This window comes from Dipodomys merriami, unplaced genomic scaffold, assembly GCF_024711535.1.
Source record: "Dipodomys merriami isolate MVZ:Mamm:240054 unplaced genomic scaffold, mDipMer1.0.p SCAF_81, whole genome shotgun sequence".
Lineage (NCBI taxonomy): Eukaryota > Metazoa > Chordata > Mammalia > Rodentia > Heteromyidae > Dipodomys > Dipodomys merriami.
The window spans coordinates 400,705-421,044 of record NW_027206413.1 but is presented as its reverse complement, the minus strand read 5'-3'; the positions used below and the strand labels follow the sequence as shown (position 1 = coordinate 421,044).

Sequence of the window (20,340 nt, the reverse complement as noted above, 5' to 3'; positions counted from 1 at the left end):
AGTTAGCGAGGCCCGTGGACATTGTTGCTGTGCCATCTGCCGGACACGGAGGGCTCTGAGAAGGCTTGCTCTCTGAAGACCTCGCAGGTCCTCCTTCAAGTGGCCCCTGGTCATTGTTGATACAAGGTTTCTCTTTTTTGGAGAATTTAACATCTCTGTAGAAGCAGAGATTATGATCATTATGGTACTCTGCTTTATATTAGATGGGAATCATTTTGGTCCTGTGACTTATTATTCATTTATATAAAAGTACACCAAAAAGTTATATTAGTCTTACAGAACCATTTAGAGGCTATAAGTTATGTAGAACTAGCTTTTAGTTGGCATAGATGGAGGGCGAGTATGTTTTAGAAATTTTAACAGCTCAGGTCTGACCTGTTTTTACTTCAACGTAAAATGCTGTTTATAATTCAGCATGAAAACATTATATAAAATACTCTATGATGGCAAAACTATAGAGGGGTTGATTATCACAATTTTATTTGGCTATAAAGGGCATGCAAGTCAGAGTTAAAAATCCTTTCTATCTTACTGTAATATGTTTTTGGAAGCACCGCAAGTTGCATTTTTCAGTTCTTGCAAGAGATCATTCGTATCTTACAATGCTTTCCATTTTCCACATGCTTTTATATGTAGACAATGTGATGATTAACTTTATCTTCAGTAAAGGAATTCAATTCTCTGGAAATGTCAAAACATATGTACTACTTAAGAGCTTATTTTCACTTTTTTTTTTGTAACTGACCTTGATCAACATTGGGGTTGGTCCTGTGAGTCGGGTTGGCGTGAGCCCTCTGCTGCGCTGACTGCTTGCAGTGAGCTCTCTGCTGCGCTGACCGCTTGCCGTGAGCTCTCTGCTGTGCTGACCGCTTGCAGTGAGCTCTCTGCTGCGCTGACCGCTTGCAGTGAGCTCTCTGCTGCGCTGACTGCTTGCAGTGAGCTCTCTGCTGCGCTGACTGCTTGCAGTGAGCTCTCTGCTGCGCTGACCGCTTGCGCACCTGTCCTCGTATGGGAAGCTGCGCTGACCGCTTGCGCACCTGTCCTCGTATGGGAAGCCTGTGCTGGGGGCACTTCTTCCATGGAAAGGTCAGCAAACAGATGACCTTTGCTGTTCAGTTGTCCCGATTTTACTGAGGAATCATAATGGCAGTGGCTAGTGTTTTGTGTATATTAAATGAGCTCTTTAAATCATACTACTACCCTAGGAGAGGTGTGATTCGTCTTGCTATTTTGCAAATGAGAAAACAAAAGTAAACACTATACCACCATTACCACCAACTCCTTTCAAAACACTCCCCGACCGCTTGGAAAGCCATTTCTACAAGAGCTCTGTCTCTTACTACAGCATCTCTTCCCGCCTCCTGGCTCCTCGGCTGTGCGCGTCATTCTCCACTCTGCTTCCCTTCCCCTCTTGCCAGAGCTGTAGCTGTTGACTGTGCCCGAGCCTGCTGGCCTGGCAAAAGAGAGGGCGCGGCGCGGGTTGCTGCTCTCTGTGGGTGCAGCATGTAACAGGTAGTAATGAGGGACGTTGTAGATTGAGGCTGGAGGGAAAAGAGCAGGTGAGGAATTCGAGCATTTGAAAGTCTCAGAAGAGTGGAGGTCGGACTGATGACTGGCTTCATGAATTTCCACTCCACTCACCTGAGAGCATCCACTTTTAACTGATGCTTAAATTTCATGAGGGCCTTGAGTCACAGTTCAGGTCGATCAGATTAAAGATGATTCTGTGTACAGCCTTGAAAACTGGACATTTTGGACTTCTTTTGTGAAAATAAGCTATGGTTCCCATTTAATTGTTGGAGTCACCTTGGATGACGTGTGAGGGAATATATTGTTGAGCATGTGCTAATTTCCACTTTCAGAGACTTAGGCTGGTGATGGTGGCCTCAGTGTTGGCTGGGTTGACTTAACTGATATTTCTTATGTAATCATCTGGACTAGCGCTCATTTTTGTATCAGTGATTGGCACAAAGAAAGAGGACAATGTAAAAAACTCCCTGAAAATAGGAGGCAATTTTTTTTCCCAAGCCCGGGGGGTCAAACCTGGGCTCTCTGCCACTGGGCTGAAGCCCAGCCTAGCCCTAGTTCTTTGGTTGTGAGTTTCTCCATTGAGGCTGAGAAGAAGAGATGTACCTTGTAGAAGCCTGGTAACAGAAAAGGTCTGCTGCACCCACACCTGGCAGCTGGTGAATGGAAGGTGCTTGGCATTTGCTGTATGAATAGCTGTTGAGGAGAAGAACAGACAGGGTGCCCCGAGAAGGTTGATGGAAAGTAGGCCTGGGCGTGAGGAGAGGCAGTGTGGAGCGTCTGCTGAAGAGTGGGAACTCGGTCCTCTGGGGAGCCATGCGCCAGGGGCGCGGCCGCTGGGGAGCCTCCAAGCCTTCAGCTTTTCATTCTCGTTGGATCGGCAAATGTGCCGTATTGTCTTGATGGGACTCCATGTGACCGATAGAGGAAGACACAGCTCTCCTCGAGGTAAAGATGAAGTGGAGCTGTGACGTGCCCGGCTGTGGGAGCCCAGCACCTGCCACGCCGAAGCAGAACGCAGGGACCAGCAAGGCCTGCCCACCCCCCCGACAGGGGCAGAGCACACGGACGCGGGGACCAGCAAGGCCTGCCCCCCCTCCCCCCCGACAGGGGCAGAGCACACGGATGGACGCGGGGACCAGCAAGGCCTGCCCCCCCTCCCCCCCGACAGGGGCAGAGCACACGGATGGACGCGGGGACCAGCAAGGCCTGCCCACCCCCCCGACAGGGGCAGAGCACACGGATGGACGCAGGGACCAGCAAGGCCTGCCCCCCCTCCCCCCCGACAGGGGCAGAGCACACGGATGGACGCAGGGACCAACAAGGCCTGCCCACTCCACCCCACAGGGGCAGAGCACACGGATGGACGCGGGGACCAGCAAGGCCTGCCCACCCCCCCCCCGGGGCAGAGCACACGGATGGACGCAGGGACCAACAAGGCCTGCCCACTCCACCCCACAGGGGCAGAGCACACGGATGGACGCGGGGACCAGCAAGGCCTGCCCCCCCTCCCCCCCGACAGGGGCAGAGCACACGGATGGACGCGGGGACCAGCAAGGCCTGCCCCCCCTCCCCCCCGACAGGGGCAGAGCACACGGACGCGGGGACCAGCAAGGCCTGCCCACCCCCCCCCCGGGCAGAGCACACGGACGCGGCCCTCTGTTGGACACGGCTTTCCCAAACGGGGTGAGTGCACCCCCCCCTCTGCGCGGGGCCCGTGAAGATGGTGAGCCATCGCGCAGGAGCCGGGAGGGGATGGCACAGGGAGCACGGTGCCCTGGCCGTGTCCTCTCAGAGGGCTGGAGGACGGGTGGAAAGGAGGGACTAGCGGCGGGGAGACCTTTCAGAAGTGACTGTCCACTTGAGTGAAAGATGGCGGCGATAACACAAAAACACCAGCCCAACGTGGCTGCCAGGATGACGTCTGTGGAAAAAGGAAGACCTGTGGGCCGGATGGCTGGCGCGGTGGGCAGCGGGGCGCGGCGGTGGGCAGCGGGGCGCGGCGGTGGGCAGCGGGGCGCGGCGGTGGGCAGCGGGGCGCGGCGGTGGGCAGCGGGGCGCGGCGGTGGGCAGCGGGGCGCGGCGGTGGGCAGCGGGGCGCGGCGGTGGGCAGCGGGGCGCGGCGGCGCGGGTGGCGCGCAGGCCCCAGCGCTCCGGCGACGGCGACGCAGCGCCTCCCTGGAACGCCCCGCCGCAGGCGCCACGCCGCGCCACGCCGCGCCACGCCACGCCCTTTATTCCGTCCCTGTCCCTCCCTGCGGGGCGGTGTGGTTCTCCGTCCCTCCCTGCGGGGCGGTGTGGTTCTCTGGCCCCGCAGCAGGCGCCACGCCACGCCACGCCGCGCCCTTTATTCGGTCCCTGTCCCTCCCTGCGGGGCGGTGTGGTTCTCCGGCCCAGCGCCTTCCGGAGGTCACCATTGCACGTTGGGAAGCAGGGTGTGTGGGAGGCCGGGCTCCTCAGAGAGCTGGCACGGTAGGCACCGCCAGGGGCTCAGACCCGCCTCTTCAGCGAGGGGAACCCGCCCGTGGGTTCTTTTTATGTATTTATGTATTTCGGAATTTGAGACTGAGCCCAAGGCCTGGGCTTGCTCGGCGGATGAGCTGCCTCGTAAGCAACGCGCTGCCGCTCCTTTTGCCTTTAGCTTGCTTTTCAGATAGGCTCATGCTTTGGCCCATCCGGCCTTGACCTGCGACCTTCCTCTGCCTCCAGGCAGCTGGGTTCTAGGCCTGTATCACCCTGCTCCGCCCCGTGTTAACCCAGAACCAGAGGCATCTGCCCAGGCTGTCATAGGCCCTCGTATGACAACGCTGCAGAACGGCCTGCAGCTGTGAGTTAGCGTGGGACCCTCCGCACGTTTCTAATGTTTCCGCCATCTAAGCATGAAGCACGTGTAGACTGGAGTTGGGGAATGGGTACTCTCCAATGTATTATTCGGTGCCGTTCACAATTCGCGGCCACCTATGTCCCAAGCTATGCGAAGGCCTCAGGCTGCGCACGCGGCTCAGCGGGAGAGCATTGCTCCCGGTGCAGCGTCCGGGGTCGATCCCGGAGCCCAGAACGGCTCACGGAGATCGCACCGGCGCCTCTAGAGCACAGCGAGTGGAGCGGACTCGGCCGAGCTGTCTGCCGGGCTGTGTCACTTTCCCGCTTTACTCCTGAGCAGGTGCTGTCTGCGGTGTGAAGGGAGACGCGCCATCCTCCGTCCGCGCAGAGTCAGGCAGTTCGCAGAGGTCACCGGAAGCGTCTGCCTAAGGCCCTGTGCACTCACGCTAACGGGTGGCCCCGGCCCCGGACTCCCCCGCGCACGCGCACGCGCACGCGCACGCGCACGCTGGCCGGGCTGCGCGGCAGCTTCCGGTTCACCCCCTCCGGCCCCACGGCCAGCGTGCCCGTTTCCAGGCCTGGGGGGCGAGGGGCGGGACGGGGCGTGGACACGCGGCCTGGAGATGTGAGATGACGGCGGTTGTGATCTCAGCCAAAATCACAGCGAGCCTGATTTGCATTCCTGGCCTTTCCTGAAGATTTAGAGAAGAAATAGATGGACTCACACAGGCTCAGTTAGGACATTGTGGCACGCCACCTAGCCGTACGCACTTGTGACATGATGATCTGACAGCTCTGGCCCTTTTTGGCCCAGCTCTGTCCTTGGGCCTCGCTCGGTGCTATGAGAGCAGAATATCTCAAAGCCAGAGTTCCACTCGTTCTAATTTTACGTGTAGGTGTAAGATTATATGCCTATACATATCTATATACATGTATGTATATCTGTAAACATATGTATGCATGTTTTATGTACATATTTACACCTACATATACATATGCACATATAATCTACTTTTATATACTAAAAATATGCTCATCTGTTAACATCTGGTCTAGCTTTTCCTGCAGGTTCACCCAAACTAGTGAATATGTTCAACCAAACCAAACAGCAAGTTGTTTTCATGTAATAAGCTCTCGAGTTAGCGCTGGGTGTAAAAGAGCCTTTTCCTGTAAATCGCCTAACCTGCTTAAACCTGCAAGGCCAACGATCTGTCTCACCTTGATCCCTAGGATGAGCACCATCGTAACGGTTAACGTTCATTGACGATTCCCAACAATACTTGGTTTACATTCTCCAGTTTTGAGATTGAAGGAAAATAAAGGACTTAGCCAGTCGCTAAGTGTCAGTGCTATATTCTTCATCAGCAGAACATTTTCTAACGAGCGTTTTCCAAGCTCCTTTAGATTGCTGGCACTATCTTAGGCACCAAAGATAGAATGGTTCACAGACAATCCATGTGGAGGATATTCCCAGCAGAAGAAACGAAAAGCACACAAATCAGTAGCAAAACCTGTCAGAGGCAACAAGGAAGTAAAGCCAGCAGTGTGCTGGACATGCAGCTTGTCTGGGTGGGGTGGGTGCCAGGGTGTGGAGGGTCGGAGAAGGTTTGTGTGAATGTGCTTGTCAGACCCAGTGTGCTTGTTTGCATTCATATGCTTGTCTGGTGAGTTTAAGGAACAGGATTAAGCCCAGGGTGACTAGAGCAGAGAGAAGGGACGCTAAGGTTGGAGGGATTTGACTTGTCAAGAGTGGTAAAGACTTCTTAAAGTTCCTAAACTGGGCAGTCAGGTGATCAGATTGAGGTTTTTACAGAAGCATGAGCTGTGAGGCAGTTTACATTCTTCTCCCAGTGAGAGGAGCACTCGTTAAATACCGCCTAGTAAAGGTCTGATTGACCTAGTCAGAAGGAATGTCAGAAGACCATGCAACGATTCACCATGTCACAGCATATCAAGTACTCGAGTTACAGGGTGAAATCGCCACCACAGGTGGATTGCTGTCACTAGCTTTCATCACTGAGGATGAATGACATTTCCCCTCCTCTGACTAAATGTAGTTTCCTGGACTGAAGATTATTTAAGCAAAAATAAATAAATAAATAAAAATCTCAATGGTTATTTTCACACAAAAGTATGTATCTTACAATTATTGGTAGTTTAGAACAAAGCAAGTTATTGAGCATAAAATAGAAACTGTAATTGCAAAGGGATTTTCAGTCCCAATAATTTTACATTAATATATTAATGTCACAATTTGGGAAGGTACTGACCTTTCTTTAAAATATTTCTTAAGTGTAAATTTTACATGACTAGGTTATTCTGATGGAAGGAGAAAGAGGCTTTTTCTTAATATCAATGATTAAAAATGCATAAATATGTACATTTTAATAGTTAAAATATCTGAAGCCGGGTTATATACCCCCCCCAAAATAGTTTGTCAGTGTTCTATTTATGTAGCCCAGTATTCAGATTAAAATCATAATGGCATATTCCTAGGAAGGTAGAATAATGTAACAGAAACAGTTCCAAAGGAAATACACTAACCTTACACTGTTGAAGAACATCCAAAATCTGAATCAAAATAAGAGCATTCCTTGGACTCCGGAAAAAAATTACAGGCCTCATTTTTGTAAGTCGAAATGTTTGGATAGCTTGATAAGGAGATTATATAATTTCCTTATAGGGATATTTATTTAGTACTGTTTTTATTGTGTAATTGTAACTGATGACCAATGTATCTTTGGTAATAGGAAACAAAATGACAGCTCTCTCCCTTGATAGGGAAAGTTATGAGTCTTTGGCTTCCAGAAATCTCTAGTGAGTGCCCTTTTCATTTTATGTATGCTTTCAAGACTGAGCCTGTTTCTGACAGAGCTAGCCAGCCCAGACCCTCCTTGAGGGAATGTTGGGCTGCCAAAAGGAAAGGTAAAGGCCGAATGTAAGTCCGTCTGTATCACGGAGACTCTTCATTTGACAGTTGCGTGTGTATCTGTGCACACACAAAGGATCTTCCATTATATGCTGTTCAGTGTAGGCAAGCATTTCCACTTTCTGGCCTTATCCAAAAATGTACAATCTTGAAAAAAGTGATCTTTACTATACTGTGATGGGCAGTGCTGTTTAAAGTTACTAAAAATACTTTTAGATCCAAACCCATTCTCCAGTATGCACTGTTGGTCCCATTCAAGTTTCCCTTTATAGTGCTTTTCCCCAAGAACACAATTTTAAATGTGGTTCATACTATGAATTGGTCATGTGAAAGGTTTCACGTGTTTTAACAGGTCAAACATTCTTGCAAGATTTTTTGAGAGCTGAGTAAAAATTGTTTTTACACAATGTTAACCTCATGTTTTATGTGAAAAGAATACTTTAAATCTTATCTTGGAGGGCTTCACTTTGAGGTAACTCTCCTGACCCCTGAGCTTTCTCTGTTGTTTGGGTGTACAACAGCAGGCTCCTTAATGCTGTGCTGGATGCTTACATATTATTCCAGCGGCCCCCCCCCCCCCCATGCAGAAGGAGTCCACATTGAGCTCTTGAAGGCAGGGTTAGCTAGCTGCAGGACCTATCAGGCATTTAAAATTGGGCAGGACTGCAAAGATTCCATGAGACATTTGTACGTTGTCTTCCTGCTTATATTTTGCACTTTGTGAAGTGTTGTTTGAGACTTTGCTATTCATGGGACTTGAAGGTAAAAAAAAAAAAACAAAACAAAAAAACCCTGCAGAGCACAATAACTCTTACAGAAGCTGAAATAGCTTTTAGTCCACACATTTATTTAAGTGTGAGGCCTTTAACCTTAATCATATTTTCATGTCATAAATTTGCCCATCATTCAGTTTTTGTTGGTGGTGTTTGTTGTTTTTATCTTCAAGAAAACATACTGCTGTTAGGTTTGGCTTAAATACTAAAAAAAGTCAGGAATTTGGAACCTTATTGGACTCTTCGCCTTGGTGAAGTCATTTTAAGAGTGAATTATCAGAAAAGAAAATAGTTTGCTTTCACTTCAAGACATATACTTTTCAAGACACATAGATGAAAATACCGAGTTATCAATTGAAAAATTAATGAGGCCATGGATTACATTTTTAAAACTTGATTAAAAGCTAAGAAAAATAAGAATTTTAAGTGCTGAAAATTAAAAAAATTATGAACCAAAGCAAAGCTGATAAAGTTCTAAATTTACCCATCTTCCTACTTTTTACCTTTAGAAGTTGAAATAGCCAATATACAAAAGTGTCCCTGATTGTTTCGCCTCCGTTAACAGTGTAGAAACTGAAGTTCTGGTATTTCCTCGAGAAACAGGGCACACATGCCATGCTCAGCTGGTGGCTACTTTGCTTATGCTTTTGAAAACACGGAAATCCTTGCACCTCTTATGAGCATGAATGCTGATGTGAATGGAGTAAACAAGAACTGACTCCATAAATTCTACTCTGACAACTGTTAATGTAAACCTCATCTTAACCGAACATTGACATAGATTCCAATCTATTCATGTCATGACACTTGAAAATACTAAAGTTTCAATTTCCACATTCCACTCATGAAAAGGAAGAAAACTATTATTGAAAATTATTTGGGAACCATTTTAACTGTGTTTTTACCTCAACCAGACCCTTAAGAGTTCCTCAACTCAAAATATTTGGCCATCTGGAATATTATTTTCTCCTTATTCTTTTCATGTCCCTTCTCCACTGAAAAAGTCACAGTGGAGAAAACTTCTTAGTTTACAGGTTAAACGTGTTAGAACAATTTATTCCTTGTCAAACATCAGACTGAAGTTATATTTTGTATTATTGATTTTTCTATATTGATTATGGAATGCGACAAAGAGGTATACAATAATCAGCAAGGGTAGGGATTTTCTGACAACAATTATTAGGAAAACAAGTATAGAAAGCACAGGAACATTTTGAGAAGTGGGTTTTATTGTATTTCATAGGCATCACTCACTTTACTTTGGGTGGGGTGTAATAATCTGAATCAAAATAAAATAACGATACAGCGAATTAAGTATGAATCAGCAACAGTTGGAACCACCAGGCCCCCAGCCCCTCTCCTGGGTCGCAGCGCGTGGTGTGGAGTGAGGGCAGCCTCCTCTCAGTGGCTGGTTGTCGCTCAGGCCGGGCTGTCGTGTGACTGCCTGTCTGTGCCTGCTGTACAGGTGAGCGGATGGTCTGCACAGCAAGTGTAGACAGGCAGACACATGACAACTCTGTCCAGCCAGGCCCTGCGTCCGCCTCGCGTCCTCTGCCCAGGGGCCCATGCAGTCAGCCTGCTTTCTGCTCAGGGACAGACGCAGTCAGCCTGCTTTCCAGATTTGGTGATTTGGGAGGGGAAGAGGAAAGGGAGAGAAACACACAACAGATTTAAACATTAAAACATTATAGACCTAAAAACAAGTCAGACTTTGGACTTTTGTTCCAAATGTGCTAACATGGAAAACGGACACAACAGAATACTCACATTAAGATTTTTAAAGGAAAAAGAGTTTAAACACAAGGTTTATTTTTAAACCCAGTTCCTATTATTACTAGCCCACATACAGAGTTCAGACTAATTAAACCAGATTGCTTTCTTCACAAAAACTATGCATATTTTAATACTGAAGTGCAAGATAAAGACTATATTTATTTGTGTTTCTTGTAGTAACTAAATACCTCAGCCTGGCCCATGGGGGAAGGGAACATTGTTTACATGTTAACAGCAGACGTTTTCTAAGTAATTAATGAGTTTACTGTATTTGGTAACCCCATCAGTGGACTCTGGTATTTGATGCTTTGATCATGGGATTTTTGCAAGAGAGTGTATTTATTTATTTTAGCCAATGCAATTTTGTGCAACAGGAATTTACTTAAATTTTTCACTTTCTTTTTAAACGAAACATTTCTAAGTTTGGATATGTATGAGAATCAAATAAAAGGTACTTTTGAGCTTATGTCTCTCTTAATTAACTAGAGGGCATGCCATAAATCTAAGGTAGAGACTAAGAAGCTGGTATCCACAGTGCTGGGCAGGCCATCTTTTTGGACACTGTTAGTGAAATTATAGTTACTACAAAGTAGCCTTCTACACACAGGGAAGGAAAGTTCACATCACATCCCAATATTACATGGGAGAGAATATACAGATATGAAATATAACTCTGGCGAGATCAGAAAACTTGCGGTTCTTTTAATATTAATGAGCAGCTCACACTATAGAGGAATTTAACAGTTTCCATCCCCCCTTTAAAATCCACAGTATTTATAATTAAAATTCAATCAAATAAGTGGAATTTCTTTAAAAGCTATCAAATACACAATATTATCCACACAGTAGTATACTATGAAAAATAGGAGCATTTTCAAAGAACTTCAAAGAAAACAAGTCCTTTGTTATTTACCTTTAATTGTGAAATTTGAGGAAAAATAGCAAATAAAAACTTCATGATGAGAATAATAAGTTTTAGAGACTGAGAAAATAGCTTTGCTCTACACATTCAAAGTCTTATGCAATTACTGGGTAAAAAAATTTAAACAAAGAATTGATCCGTGCCATTTTCTGGGTTTATTTAATTTCAAGATAATAAATCATCTGTTTCTGGACATCACTTCAAAACCTTCAATAAACTTGGCTACTAATTAAATAATGACAAAGATAGAGGGTGTAAAACACAATACCTAAAAATACTACATTGTTGGTACTACACTCAGTTCAACAGAAAATATTTTGGAATGACTCACATGGAGACACTGGTAGAAATTAAAAACTACTGTAATTTTATATAGTTTCCCCTCTCCCCCATAAATAATTTAATCCAGTTTACTCTGTTCATTTAAAGGAATGATGCATGCAACCTGAAAAAAATAAAAATAAATATTTGTGAGTTCATCTACTGTCCTTTAATATAAAACAGTTTAATTAAACCAAGGTATCCAAAACTTTTGAGCCTGAAAAATCCTAAGTGTTTTTAAGTGGGGGAAAACGTCTTGCTGAAAAATGGGGGGTGCGAGGAAGCTTGTTCTCCTCTTAAAATTTTGACAATTTATACTCCTTATTAAAATACAATTGCATTAAATATCATTTCATAATTATGTCGAATCTGCCTCTATTCTTGTTAAGAAATAACAAGAGACTAAGAAAAAAATAAGATTTGTTTTCTTATCTCTAAAACTACAGGGTGAATACTATTTTTTATCATTTAAAACCTGAGTCAAAGTACATAAGAAAGAGCTATTACATTTCTGTAATACTATGTAGTTTTAATATTCATATACCTTATTTCCTTTTTATCTTTTATTCCTTCAAAATTAAATGCAAAAAAAGAATTATCCTCTAAATCTCTTGTAAATTGAACTAAACCAACTCCAAAAAACTGAGTATGACAATAAGTAGAAAATTCAAAATGAAGATTGAATAGTTTCCCTTCACTTACTTCATTAACCCAGTTTATTAAAAACCTGTTAATAAGAAGCATCGGAAAAGGGGTTATTTATATCTATATAACTTTCAGGACAAGAAAGCAAAAAGGATTTAAAGGAAGAAAGTTTCAGTCTTAGGAATTTCCCGTGTCCGGTTAAAGCCTGACCTAGTTATTTTAAGCTGGGATTTCTCGGTTATAGATAGCCCCATGGTTATTATTTGGACATTAATGGGTTGGTTGAGCTTAGATAAGTGTACAATGGGTTGGTTTTTTAAAAGAGCAAATCCCTTCTAGGTAATAGAGTTTTGACTTCTCCGGGGATGGACATTTGTGGACGAGGGACTTCTTAAACTTTACCAAGTACTTTCTTTTTAGGTCTTACAACAACTTTTAAGGATTCCACAAAAGAAAAAAAAAAAACAGAGGGAGAGAGATTTTTTTTTTTTTCATTAGGATTTTTATGCCTAAACACTTTCCCACAAAGCGAAATACTTGGGTGGTCTGTAGGCTAGAGGAAAGGGGGGTGGGTGGGTAGATAGTATATTTTGTTCTTTGAAAAGCATAGACATGATCTGGGCCAAAAGCTCAGGAAAGATAATTGTAAAACTATTGACTAATTGTAGGAAAGCTATCAGTGTGAAACTCTGTCCCATAATAAATAAACTTCCTTTGATTTTGAGATCTATGGGTTAGAAAAAATAGGTTTGAAAATATAAATGGGCTGTTTTGTGTTCAGTGTCTCCAGTTCCAGAGTGTTGGTTTTGAAAGCGAAGGCTCTGAGTTTCCTTTCTCTTAGATGGCTGCAGACATGCTTTTAACCCAGTGCCTAATCTAATTTATTCCTCATCCCGGAGAAAACTAACTATGGAATCTCCATGAAGTGCAATTTGGAGACATACAGCAAACAGCTCTCTCTTTCTGACCCCATACAGTGTTTCAATTTTAATACTTACGTGTACCATTACATCCAGAGGCAATTTTAGTTGAAGATGTTCACTGTTGGATACTTTCTTCTGGAATTGATTCCATGGTTCCTAAAATATTTGTACGTCCCCTTATCAAGTAAGGCGATAAATAAAATAAAATTAAGCATTGTTCTAGTTACCCCAGAATGGAGACACTGTATTTTTACAACGCCACGTGTAACCATGGACATACACCCCAGAGTGCACCCACCCAGTGAGAGGCTCATAAATCCTTTAACTCTGATCATTAATTTAGCTCCTGTAACTTAAAATTAAGAATACTTCCTGTCTGTGTGTTGCTTCATAGATGGGTTTTTAGATCTCCGTGGAACACATTACAGTGAATTCTTGGTTACCTCTTTACACGGTATTTTTTTGTATTTCTACTCCTGGAATCATGCCAAGGACACTTTTATGTGCTGTTCATCTGCAGACTAAAAACTCATCCCTTGGAGAGAAAATAGGTACAAGACAGAAAGGATGAGTTCCTTTTAAACAGAAACGACATTTAATATGAAGAAAGCAAATTAAATATGCATCAAATGAAAGAAAGTTATAGATTTCAGTCATTTCAAGTACAAAAAAAATCACAGATTTTGAGAAATCTTACACATTGCCAAATACTTGATAACTATTCATGGTCTTTAGTAAGAGTATCAGTGAGTAAAACTACATTTCTTAAAAAAATAAGTGGCTGTAGATTAGTAGGATTTAAGGTTTTTTTTTATGTAAAAGAAACTATAGATTTCTTTAAAAAATCTGAATTGTTCTATTAAACATCAGAATGAAACTCAGAAAATACAAGGATGAATTTGCTTTATTGTTTAGGTTAAAATGACTTAATTTCTCCTTGCTGTTTGCGTTTTAACGGGGTGGTTTTAGATAAAACACACAGCAAGGAGAGGTAAGGGGGTCAGGGAGGCCACGTGTGACCAAGTGTCTGGCAGGGAGGCCTTGAGCGACCTGGGCTGCCGGGAAGGCCCGGCTCAGAACAGAGGCGCCGGCGACCCACCTCAGCTCCGTGCCATGGCCTTGCGGCCCAGACCTGGGCATTACGGGCGCCATGCGGGTGTCCTGGCTTCAGGGCTGGCTCCCCTTCCCCTCCTCCGTCCTCCCTCCCCGTCCTCCCCTTCCCCTGTCCTCCCTCTCCCCGTCCTCCCCTCCTCTATCCTCCCCTCCTCCGTCCTCCCTCTCCCCCATCCTCTGTCCTCCCTCCTCCCTCTCCCCGAGCTGCCCTCCCCCCTCCTCTCTCTCCCTGCTGTCCTCCCTCTCCCCCATCCTCCCTGCCCTGTCCTCTCTCCCCCATCATCCTCCCTCTCCTCGTCCTCCCTCCCCCTGTCCTCCCTCCCCATCCTCCTTCCTTCATCCTCCCTCTCCCCGTCCTCCCTCTCCCCCATCCTCCCTCTCCCCCCATCCTCCCTCCCCCGTCCTCCCTCTCTCCCACCCCCGTCCTCCTTCCTCCATCCTCCCTCTCCCCATCCTCCCTCTCCCCCATCCGCCCTCTCCCCGGCCTCCCTCCCCATCTTCCATCTCCGTCCTCCCTCTCCCCGTCCTCCCTCTCCCCCATCCTCCCTCTCCCCGTCCTCCCTCTCCCCCATCCTCCCTCTCCCCGTCCTCCCTCCCCATCCTCCATCTCCGTCCTCCCTCCTCCGTCCTCCCCTGCGGTGAGAGAACACCTGGCTGAGGGTGGGCGCGGGACGCAGGCAGGCCCCCGCTGCCCGGTTGGTGGACGGCCCGGCCGGGGCCCGGGGCCCGGGGCGCATGAGCGAAGGTGCGGGAAGGCGGCTCCGCGGGCGCCTGCACAGTGGTCCGCAGCACGCGCTGCTCTCACCGGTTCTCCGTCGGGCGCAGGGCGGGCGTGGCCGTACGCCGGAGACCTGCGGAGAAAACAGGGCGAGGGGCTGGGCCGGGTGGCCGGCGCCTGCTCCGCCCGGGGTCCCGTCCTGTCCTGGCCCGGGGTCCTGGCCCGGGGTCCCGTCCTGTCCTGTCCCGGGGTCCCGTCCTGTCCTGGCCCGTCCTGACCCGGGGTCCTGTCCTGTCCTGGGGTCCTGTCCTGGCCCAGGGTCCCATCCTGTCCTGGCCCAGGGTCCTGTCCTGGGGTCCTGTCCTGGCCTGTCCAGGGGTCCTGTCCTGGGATTCTGGGCTGTCCTGGCCCAGGGTTCTGTCCTGGCCCGGGGTCCTGTCCTGGCCCAGGGTCCTGTCCTGGGGTCCTGTCCTGGGATTCTGTGCTGTCCTGGCCCAGGGTCCTGTCCTGGGGTCCTGTCCTGGCCCCAGCATCCTGTCCTGGCCCGGGGTCCTGTCCTGGCCCCAGCATCCTGTCCTGTCCCGGGGTCCTGCGCGGCTGTCCGTGCCCAGTCTAACCAATGTGCAGACTACTGTACAACGGCATTGTCCTGAACAGGTAGTCTGAACACTGGGGCGACGGGGCAGGATCTGCGGAGGCCTCCGTCCGGGGTCCAGGTGGGGCGGGGTGTCCCGTGCGGTGCTGTGCGTCCTGGGCGGCACGGGGCTGTGCGGCTTGTGCGGTGCGGGGCAGTGCGTCCTGGGCTGTGCGTCCTGGGCTGTGCGTCCTGGGCTGTGCGTCCCGGGCTGTGCGGTGCTGTGCGGGGCTGTGCGTCCCGGGCTGTGCGGTGCTGTGCATCCTGGGCTGTGCGGTGCGGGGCTGTGCGGTGCTGGGCGTCCCGGGCGTCTGGCGGGGGGCGGGCGCGGCCGGCCTATATGCCGATGTCACGGGGCCGCGGCGTAAGCGGGACCAGATGTCCGCGCCGCCCCTGCTCCGCGGCCTCCGCCGGGCAGGAAGCAGCCGGGATGGAAAAGCTGTAAAAAAGAGTCAAGACGTGGGGGGGAGGAGAGAGAGGGAGGGGGGGCAGTGGGAGGGGGTAGAGCCCTCCCCGTCCCCCCGCCTCGCGCGGCCCGGCTCTCCCCAGCCTCCTGCGGCGCTTCATTTTCTGGTGTCTCCCTTGTCAGAGAGCAGATAAGCCCCCCACCCCCCCTCTCCCCCCTTCCCATTCCCTGCCCCCCCTCCCCGCCCCCCCCCCTCGGATCTTTCAGCGGCTCGCAGACGGCTCTCCACTGGAGCCGTAATTACAGCCACTTCCTGAGAGTGAGGCCTCCACCAGCGGTCTGGAGCGGCGGCTGCGTCGGCCTCGCCCAGTAATGAGTTCCACATGTGCCCCGTCCCGCTCCGCCTCGCCAGGGGCCTCCAAGTGCTCCCCCCCGACCCGGGGCCTCCAAGTGCTCCCCATCCCCCCCGACCCGGGGCCTCCAAGTGCTCCCCCTCCCCCCCACCCGGGGCCTCCAAGTGCTCCCCCGATCCAGGGCCTCCAAGTGCTCCCCCCTCCCCCAGGGCCTCCAAGTGCTCCCCCTCCCCCCCCACCCGGGGCCTCCAAGTGCTCCCCCCTCCCCCGGGGCCTCCAAGTGCTCCCCCTCCCCCCTCCCCGGGGGCCTCCAAGTGCTCCCCCCTCCCCCGGGGCCTCCAAGTGCTCCCCCCTCCCCCCCACCCGGGGCCTCCAAGTGCTCCCTTCCTCTCCCCCCATCCCCCCACACCCGGCCTCACCCAGGGCCTCCAAGTGCTCCCCCCAGGCCCCCAGTATAGGGCGGACCCTGCCCCCCACAAATCACCCCTGTCTGATCTGGGGTGTTAGGTGTGCAGCCCCTGGTCACTCCCAGTTCAGTCCTAACTCTTTGGTTCTGTGGGCATGGTATTTTGCTGCTTGTTTTATCTCTGGTTAACTAAGTCTGTTGAAACTTCCCAGTCCTGCTTGACCAAAGGTTGTAAGATAGCAGTGCACAGCATCAATCCTCTTCCCCTGTTAAATGTATTGTTGACTATCCTGCATAGAAAGTTCTCTGACTTTCCTTCCATAGGATTTGCATTGATATTAAGAGTTGTCTCAGTGGGGCCGGGAAGGGTCAATTCCTCAGCTCCACATAAGCAGAAAAAGCTAGAAGTGGTGCTGTGGCTCAAGTGGTAGAGCATCAGCCTTGAGATGAAGAGCTGAGGGATAGCGTCCAGGCCCAGAGTTCAGGCCCCATGACAAACAACAAAAGAAAGGTTCATCAATTGGCCTTCTGGAAATAATAATGTGGGAAATTTCCAGGTAGCTTCCAAATTTAACTAACCAAACTAAGAAACCTAGCATTAAAGAACTACAGCCAAAGCAATTCCTTTTGGCCAGCTTTCTGCAATCATTTTTACCAGCTGAAAAAGACTTCACTTTTCCCCATGTTGGATTGCATTTTTCAAGATGTTTCACATGAGAGTGGCCCTAACATATTCCACTTTTCATTTCTTAAGTGCACGTATCACAGAGAGTTCAAGAGTGAGTACAAGCCCAGGTTACCTGCTAAGGAAGAGTCAAGCAGACAGAAAGGAATGATCTCAAAGTGTATGATGGAGCCAAGATTAGCACTGGTAACTAGGAGTGTACAGACTTAAATCACCAATGAAAATCTGTGGAGTGGCTTCCCATGGCTGTCCTCTTTGCTTCCCATGACTGGCCTCTTTGCTTCCCATGACTGTCCTCTTTGCTTCCTATGGCTGTCCATTTGCTTCCCATGGCTGTCCTTTTTGCTTCCCATGGCTGTCCTCTTTGCTCCCCATGACTGTCCTCTTTGCTTCCTATGGCTGTCCATTTGCTTCCCATGGCTGTCCTTTTTGCTTCCCATCGCTGTCCTCTTTGCTTCCCATGACTGTCCTCTTTGCTTCCCATCGCTGTCCTCTTTGCTTCCCATCGCTGTCCTCTTTGCTTCCCATGGCTGTCCTCTTTGCTTCCCATGACTGTCCTCTTTGCTTCCCATCACTGTCCTCTTTGCTTCCCATGGCTGTCCTTTTTGCTTCCCATGACTGTCCTTTTTGCTTCCCATGACTGTCCTTTTTGCTTCCCATGACTGTCCTCTTTGCTTCCCATGACTGTCCTTTTTGCTTCCTATGACTGTCCTTTTTGCTTCCCATGGCTGTCCTTTTTGCTTCCCATGGCTGTCCTTTTTGCTTCCCATCGCTGTCCTTTTTGCTTCCCTACTGATGTCATTAAGCCAATTGCAGTGCTTGGGCAAGTCCAGTATGACTCAGCTTCCCTTTCCCCCGACCATGGGTCGCATGTTACTGGAAATAATGTAAGTGTGACCAAATACCACCAATTAGTCTTAAAATCCTTCTTAAAATATCTAGATGTTTGCTCACATGAAGTCATCAAGGAGCCAGGAGCCAATAAGACAATGGTCCACTAGGAATCCAGCAGTCCAGATGAAGCTCCCTTTCTGCTATGAATAGCGAAAGCCTTCCTTTGGCCCACTTCTGCTTATATTGATGGAATGATGGAATATATCTTGAAAATTTTTGTTAAGGCAAAGAAGAGACTATTCCTTGATTTCATCTCAGTTCACATGCTGATTCTCTCTCAAGTGGGACTGTCTGTGCACACACAGAGTTTTTATAAAATTTTCACTAAGTGACTTGAACTTGTTCTAGTCGTTGAGGCTTCCTCTTAGTAGATGTGCCTGCATCCTTGGCTTTCAGTTGACAAAATTATGTTTGCTTTCCTCCAGCTAATTCAGGAAGTAAGGAATTTATTTTGTTCCTCCTTCTCATGTGATAATCCCAATTCCAAGGACAGGGCTTATGAAGATGTGAGTCCTGTCGGCCCTGTCTGCAGGACAGGAGTCAGGAAGGAAGCTCAGTTGAGGAGCCTGTTGTGCCATGATGGAAAGTCCTAGGCATTCACTTGGAACCCTGTCCTTAGAGTTGTCTGATGAATTCTTAAAAATGTATGGAGCCTTGGAAGAGTCAGACATGACAAAGACTTGATTTTGAGAAACTAAAGTTATTGGACTTGCTCAGTTCAAAAGCTATGGAACACCAGGCTTCGGTGGCTCACACCTGTAACCCTAGTTACTCAAGAGGATCACAGTTCAAAGCCAGCCCAGGCAGGAAAGTCCATGAGACTCTTATCTCCAAATAACCACCAGAAAACTGGAAGTGGTGCTGTGGCTCAAGTAGTATACTGCTAACCTTGAACTGAAGAGCTGAGGGACGGTGCCCAAGCCCAGAGTTCAAGACCCATGGCTGACAAAATTAAAAGTAGAAATGAAATAAAATACAATTATCTGATGTTCTGCATAGTTTGTACTGAATTGTTACCTGTACATTTGCTATTTGGATTCCTTCCCTCTTAGAATATAAATACTTGGAGGTAGGAACAATAGACAATATCTTTTTTTTTCTTTTTTTTGGTCAGTTGTGGGGCTTGAACTCTGAGCCTGAGTGCTGTCCCTGAACTCTTTTGCTCAAGGCTAGTGCTCTACCACTTGAACCACAGTATCACTTCTGGTGGTGAATTGGGGATAAGAGTCTTGTGGACTTTCCTGCCTGGGCTGGCTTTGAATGGCAAACCTCAGATGTCAGCCTCCTGAGTAGCTAGGATTACAAATCTGAGACAGTATCTTTCTATTTTGTTTGAGTAACACATAGTAACACATAGTATTCAGTTTAGGAAACTATTGAGTCAGCAAAAGCTATCCAGCAAACATGTAGTTCTGATCAAACTTCCATTGTGCTAATAATCTGAGAACTAAAGCTACATGGAAAACAGTATGATTTCAACATTTATATATGCGGTACAGCCATGTACTAGGTTATACTCTCCTTTTTAAAATAAATGTGAATATGGGGGGCAGAGTTCTTTTCTTATTTTTGGCCTTTTAAGGTTCTGGAAGCATCCTGTGTGGCCATCAATCAATCTTGTGTTAAAAAGCAGGATCTAACCAAGTTGAGGTGTTTCTTTTCCTGCCGTTCTGTTTTCTCCTTCCTCTACTTATAACTGAGATTTAAAACAAATTGAATTGACTTCAGTTTATTGAAAATTAGGGAGAGTAGCCCCAGACTTAATGTGACTTTGTGTTGTATGGATTAGCACTGTTTTTCTTTTCCTTTTTTCTTTTTCCTTTCTTCCTTCCTTCCCTCCTTCCTTTTTTCCTTTTCTCCTTCCTTCCTTCTTTTTTCTTCTTTCATTCTTTTTCATTGCAATGCAGTTGGATAACCTCCAGCAACTCTTATTTTGTTAGAGAACCAAAGGACCAGATTCCTGGTATCTGCTTTTCTTCCTTTGTCTGACTCAGAATAAATGGCTGCCTGCTAATCACTGAGTGTAAAGCTTTTGGGCAGAATATCACAACAAGCCTGTGAAACAGCAGAAATAGTCCAGGGGAGCTGGAAAAGAAGTAAAATCAGAACAGCTCTATAACTCAGAAACTTAATGTGCACCCGATTCTATAATCTTGGAAAAGCTTACCATGGGCAAAGATTGTGAAAGTATTGCTTTTTTGAACATACACTTATGAATGCACGTTTTGTTTTGCCTATTTCTAGAATTTCCATCACTGGTTCTGTTTATTTAGAAATCAGCCCTTAACCAAAAGCATTATATATGTTATGAACATTCTTCCCTCAAATCAGTTGAGAAAGATAACGTCACATCTTTGAATTTTACCAACCACTGCAGTGCTCAACAGCCATTTCTAGATTTTAGTAACTTAATATATCCGGGCAGACAAACCTTAGAAGACTCTGGCTTTCTGGAATGCCAGTCACATGAAGGTAGATGCATGATTTATAACTCC

At 47.6% G+C, this 20,340-nt stretch overlaps 1 protein-coding gene across 8 annotated transcripts in view; it reads left to right on the top strand.

Moving 5' to 3' along the window:
• Positions 1-20,340, top strand: part of LOC138819690 (dynamin-3) — a 421,025-nt gene that overhangs the window by 198,930 nt on the left and 201,755 nt on the right. The window contains exon 16 of one of the 8 annotated variants that reach the window (XM_070011198.1): positions 5,407-5,619. The exons of the other annotated variants lie outside the window; for them this stretch is intronic. Within the exon in view, the coding sequence (XP_069867299.1) occupies positions 5,407-5,433 (27 nt within the window). The 3' untranslated portion in view covers positions 5,434-5,619. Of the gene's footprint in view, positions 1-5,406; positions 5,620-20,340 lie in introns of those variants that run through there. 8 annotated transcript variants of the gene reach the window in all.